Source organism: Perkinsus marinus (assembly GCF_000006405.1).
Source record: "Perkinsus marinus ATCC 50983 genomic scaffold scf_1104296962378, whole genome shotgun sequence".
Taxonomy (NCBI): Eukaryota; Perkinsozoa; order Perkinsida; family Perkinsidae; genus Perkinsus; species Perkinsus marinus.
In genome coordinates, this window is record NW_003205427.1 from 155,396 (window position 1) to 160,381 (window position 4,986).

General features: G+C 53.4%; 4 protein-coding genes across 4 annotated transcripts in view; all 4 read left to right on the forward strand.

Moving 5' to 3' along the window:
* The window catches only part of Pmar_PMAR022975 (200 kDa antigen p200, putative), a gene marked incomplete at its 3' end in the record, with an annotated part of 6,444 nt that extends 3,889 nt beyond the window's left edge, over positions 1–2,555 (forward strand). The window contains exons 22-24 of the mRNA XM_002771816.1: positions 1–2,148; positions 2,198–2,425; positions 2,475–2,555. Of these exons, the coding sequence (XP_002771862.1) occupies positions 1–2,148; positions 2,198–2,425; positions 2,475–2,555 (2,457 nt within the window). The remainder of the gene's footprint in view (positions 2,149–2,197; positions 2,426–2,474) is intronic.
* A 359-nt stretch (positions 2,556–2,914) lies between these two features.
* On the forward strand, positions 2,915–3,377 carry Pmar_PMAR022976 (hypothetical protein; the record flags this gene model as incomplete). The annotated part of the gene is made up of 2 exons (XM_002771817.1): positions 2,915–3,187; positions 3,231–3,377. The coding sequence occupies 2 exons, from the start codon at positions 2,915–2,917 to the stop codon at positions 3,375–3,377; spliced, it is 420 nt and encodes a 139-aa protein (XP_002771863.1).
* Positions 3,378–3,510: 133 nt separating this feature from the next.
* Positions 3,511–4,571, forward strand: Pmar_PMAR022977 (Diamine acetyltransferase, putative; the record flags this gene model as incomplete). The annotated part of the gene is made up of 3 exons (XM_002771818.1): positions 3,511–3,765; positions 3,980–4,104; positions 4,322–4,571. The coding sequence occupies 3 exons, from the start codon at positions 3,511–3,513 to the stop codon at positions 4,569–4,571; spliced, it is 630 nt and encodes a 209-aa protein (XP_002771864.1).
* A 392-nt stretch (positions 4,572–4,963) lies between these two features.
* Pmar_PMAR022978 (hypothetical protein) overlaps positions 4,964–4,986 on the forward strand; it is a gene marked incomplete at both ends in the record, with an annotated part of 342 nt that continues 319 nt past the window's right edge. The window contains one exon of the mRNA XM_002771819.1: positions 4,964–4,986. This exon is cut by the window's right edge and continues 4 nt beyond it. Within this exon, the coding sequence (XP_002771865.1) occupies positions 4,964–4,986 (23 nt within the window).

Here is a 4,986-nt window from a genome sequence, read left to right on the forward strand (position 1 = left end):
AGGGAGGCTGAGAGGGTGGAGGAGACTATGAAGAGGGAGATGGATGGTATAAGGGAAGCCGCGGAGGAGACGGAAAACTCCCTTCTGGTGGAGGTTGAGCTGATCAGGAGTGTGGCTGAGACGGCGGAGAGCGAGGTGAAAAGGCTGAAGTCGTTTGGGGAGGAGTTGAAGGAGAGGAACGTCGAGTTGGAGGGGAGAGTGGCTGAGCTGGAGGCTGAGTTGAAGGCCTTTGCTGTGCCTGGAGGCATCCTCAAAGACCTTGGAATCGTGGAGGAGGGTATCACCCCTGAGGCCTTTTATGACGTCCTAGAGGGAAAGGTGGCGGAGTGGCGTTGCATGGAGTCGACTTTGGTGTGCAGAGAGAAGGAGTTGGAGGAGAAGGAGGAGGAGTTGGAGGAGAAGGTGATGGAGGTGAATAAGGAGAGGAGGGAGGTTATTAGGTTGAGGAGCATCCTGGCTGAGCTGGAGATGGAGAAGGAGTCGGAGGTGGAGGAACTACGGGAGGAGGTGGAGGCCCTTGTGGAGGTGCAGGAACGCTTTGAGGGGCTGAGGAAGGATAGGGACGAGGCAGAGGTGGGAGCGTGGTGTGAGGTTACTCGTGTGAAGGGGGAGATGGAGACTCTAGAGGGGGAGTATAGGAGGGTGAGGGAGGAGGGGGAGGCGTTGAAGGTAGCTCTGGGGGCGGCTGAGAGGGAGCTGGCCAAGGCTGGGGAGAGGGTGGCCGGCTTGGCGGCTGAGGTTGATAACATGAAGAAATACAGAGTTCAGAGGGAGTTGTTGGAGGGGGAGGTGGTGCGCCTTAGGGATAGGCTGGAGGTGGAGGTGGACAGAGCTGACTGTGCTGTGAGGGACTTGGTTACGCTGAGTGAGAAGGAGGCGGAGGAGCGGGAGGAGATGGAGGAGATGAGGGACCTGGTCGAGAGGCTTCAAGAGGATCTCGAGAGTGCCACTGATGCTGTGGAAAGAGGGGAGGTGAGGCTGACAGAGAAAAATGAGTTATTGAGAATTGCCACTGAGGAAAAGACGGCGGCTGAGGTGGCCTGTGGGGGTCTTAAGGAGGAGCTGGAGAAGGAGAGGACGGCATTCGCGGAGAGGGAGGAGTCCTTCCGAGATGAACTGAGTCAGGCGGAGAAGAAGGCTGAGGAGGCGAGGGAGCGGGAGAGGGCGCTGAGGGAGGAGTTGGAGGGTGTGAGGGGGAAGGAGGAGAGGCTTAGGGGGGAGAAGGAGAGGTTGGAGGAGATGGTGGCTGAGAAGGAGGCGCGCTTTTCGGGGGAGTTGGTGATGATAAAAGTGGAGTTAAGGGAGTTGAAGGCGGTGGTGGAGGAGAAGGAGAGAGAGCTTGTTGAGAACAGGCAGACTATTACGACCCTTGAGGACCTACGATGCCAGTTGAAGGGGGACTTGAGGGATGCTAAGGGGCAGTGCCAGAAGGCTACAGCGAAGACGAAGGAGTTGGAGGAGGCGACTCGCAGGATGATGGCTGAATGTGAGGACTTGAAGGGGAAGCTGGAGGGGACCAGGAAGGCGGCAGCGGTGGCTGAGAGGGAAATGAGTGAAAAACTGAGAGATGCGGAGAGGAAGGTGGAGGAGGCGGCTGAGAGGGCTAGGGAGGTTGAGGGAAGGTATGAGGCGTTGGAAGGGGAGCGAGGTGGCGTTGTAGCTCGTCTGAAGACTGTGGAGGAGGCTATGGAGGAGAAGGAGAGGACTGTGGAGGAGCTGGAGGGGAAGCTGGCTGAGCAAACTTCCGCGAGGGAGGAGTTGAAGAGGGAGTTGAGCGATCGTGAAGAACGGTTCAAGGAGAAGGTGGAGGAGGTAGAAGGATTGAAGAGGAAGTTGAGGGAACAGTCGTCAGCCCGAGAGAGGCGCGAGGAGGAGTTGAAGAGGCATCTTGACGTGATAGAGGGTCGATGTGAAGAGTTGGGAAGGGCGGTTGAGAGTACTGGAAGGGAGCTTAGGGAGGCAGATGAGGCCCTGGAGGGTACGAAGAGGCAGCTGATGAGTAAGGAGAATGAACTGGTCAGAGAGGCCTGGCAGAGGCAGATGTACGAGAGGGAGGTGGCGGGGTTGAAGGAGGCTCTGGGGGAAGTGGAGAGGAAGTTGGTGATGGAGAGGGAGGAGAAAGGAGAAGTGAAGGCGCGTTTGGGTCGGGTAGTAGTCGTATTCAGGTTTAGTAGTGATGGTGGCAGTTTCTCGTCAGGTTGAAGGGGATTGGGAGGCGGCCAGAGGTGAGCTGGAGGAAGCAGTAGAGGAGCGTGGGAGGATGGCACAGCTGCTGGGGAAGGCTGAGGTGGAGGTGGAGAGGCTCGCCTTTGAGTTGTCCGAGTGCAAGGAGGAGTTGAGGGGGGCTAGGATTGAGCTGGCGACCACCAAAGAGGAGATGGAGAGGCTTGTTCGAGAGACGACGGAGTTGAGGAAGACCCTAGAGGTGGGGGTTCGGGCATTCTAGTGAGGGCCACTGGCCATACTGGTAGCAGGAAGCTGAGGAAGCTGTCGAGAGGTTGAAGGAGCTTGTTAAGGCAGTTGAGGAGGAGCGAGAGCGGGAGAAGGATGGGTAGGGGATGGTGATGGAATTTTGGAAATTCGGAAAGTGCGGGAATTATTGCAGATCGCAGACTGTGCTAATGAGCTAAAATCGCAGGCGTCGAATTTGAATGAAATAATCGTCTCGACAGAAAAGGATAGTAACTGAGAAAATTGAAATTGCGGATTGGGTGTTGAGATGCCCTAGGCTAAAGCCTTTATGGCACGTAGTGGCTATCGTGGGGGTAGACGAAAGTGTTGGGAAATATGTTTGCTCTCCTCAGTTGAGCTTGGGAGTTTTCTCACTATATTATTAGAATCGGATTGAGGTAGAAGTGCACAAAAATCGAGGAAATTTCAACACATTCGTTCAATGTCACCGATTTTCTCTGGGATGAATAATTTCGTGGCGCGTGACGGTCTGTTGGCGACTGGTTATGATGTTGATCATCATCGCAGTCGCCTGAATGCTGAGGAGCTTGCATCGGAGTTGTCGGACGAAAGAGTCCGGCTGGAGAGCGAGCTGACCTTCATTCGAATGGAGCAGCAGAGGCTCGAGGACCGCATGACCGAGTACAGGGCGCAAGTGGAGGAGGTGGAGAAACGCAGTATAGAGAAGGACAATCTCATCACAGACCTCAAGCATGAACTAACGGCGACCTCTACGGTAGGGGGGATGAGGTTGCGATATGTGGAAGGAGTGGTATCAGACTGGACGTGAGACAGTGACGGTATTAGAAAGCACAAGGAGTGAGCTGATGGCGACTACGGCGATGTTGGGGGCTACTAGAAGGGCATTGACGGTGGCTAGGAAGGAGAATGACGGCTTGAGAGGCACGACCAAGAGTGGTGGCTAGGCTCGAGTGTCATGGGGCTGCATGTTTATCTCGTATATCACTACTCATTCCATGATCATCATAGTCCCTTCCTGCTGGCGTTTGGCTGGGGGTCGATCTCGAAATGCCCCAGTAGTTCTTTCCTTCCGTTTAAATGGTACATTATAGTTCCTCCGCACTCCTTCCTGCACTGACTGCTGCTGGAGCAGGACTGTGCATGGCCCTAGGCCTCTCGTTCCTGATGAAGGCGCGGGGAGGACGGCAGCGGTTGGGCTCTCTTCGTATTCAGAAGAGATTGACTGATGGTCGGCAGCTTCTCGTGAGGGAAGGGACGGCAGCTGACTCCCATCAAGTATATACGATGCTCGAGAGGCTGGTTCTGTTCCAGAAGCTCCCGGACGATCTCAATGTGAGTCGCTCGTGGCGTTTGGTGGAATATGGGTTTGCTTCCCTGGGCTGAGCTCAGGTGTTTCGTCTCCCATTATAGAGCTTCACACACGATTTACAATGAAAGTGTACAAAAACTAATAAGGGTTCCCATACCATTCCTCGGAATTTTCGAATTGTCACTAACACATGTAGTTGACCATGCGCATATTTTCCCACACTGCTCGGCTCTCCAGATTTCTTCCTACGACCTTTTGAAAGACTTCCTCGCTGGTCGCTACAGGACGGCCATTGCGGAGGTTGGGGGCAGTCCAGTTGGGTATGCTCTCTATTATCCAGGCTACTCGACGTGGGATGGAAAGTGAGTACTCCTATACTGCGTCGTACGAAGGCTCATATTCTGAGTTGTAATTCCTTGAAATATAAAATCTATTTCAAAAATTTTACTCGAGAAAATATTTGCTGATGCATGGTTTATGGTTGAGGTAGCCAAATGGATATTCCTACACTGGAGGTGTTGTTTTTTACTGGTCATTGTATAGTATGCTATAGTTATGTTTTCGAGTAGAGTGTGGTAGGTCCATTCATCTCGAGGACATCTACGTCGATGAGGAGCTGCGAGGAGAGGGCATCGGTCGTACACTGATAGAGTTCGTGGCCAAGAAGGCAAGTCGAGAGGGGTATGGTAGGATTGACTGGTCCGCTGTGGACTGGAATGTGGGGGCTCACGGTTTCTATGAGGAGATGGGCGCCAAGAAGGAGGCCGAATGGATACCGTTCGTCCTTGATCGTAGCGGTATTGCAGCGTTGGCCACCGCTTCGAGTTGAACGACTTTCGTTCGTTTCCTAGTGTTGAGTTATACTAGGGTATACCAATGAGCTGTGATGAACGTGCAGGTCTCGTGTGGTTGTACTACTATATATAATGTGCTCTTGACTGTGGGGTGGATGAGAACCGCTCAGGAAGAGGTTTTTCTCGCTGATTTCTGTGGTCTCGACCAACTGGTCGTGAGTGTTGGGAGGAAGCCTCTGCCATGATATCGAGTATAGCGATCCTGAGATGGGAACTATACTGGGGCAAGAATGATCGTATGTGAGGGGTCCGTAGTAATTATGTTATCTTATTGGCTGTAAACCCTCGACACATTTGTGTTGGGATTGGAGGCTTCAGTTCGTTCGTGTCCGCTTATGAGTGAAATTGTCTGTTCACCTCGCATGATATGATATCTTCACAGCAGCTTAG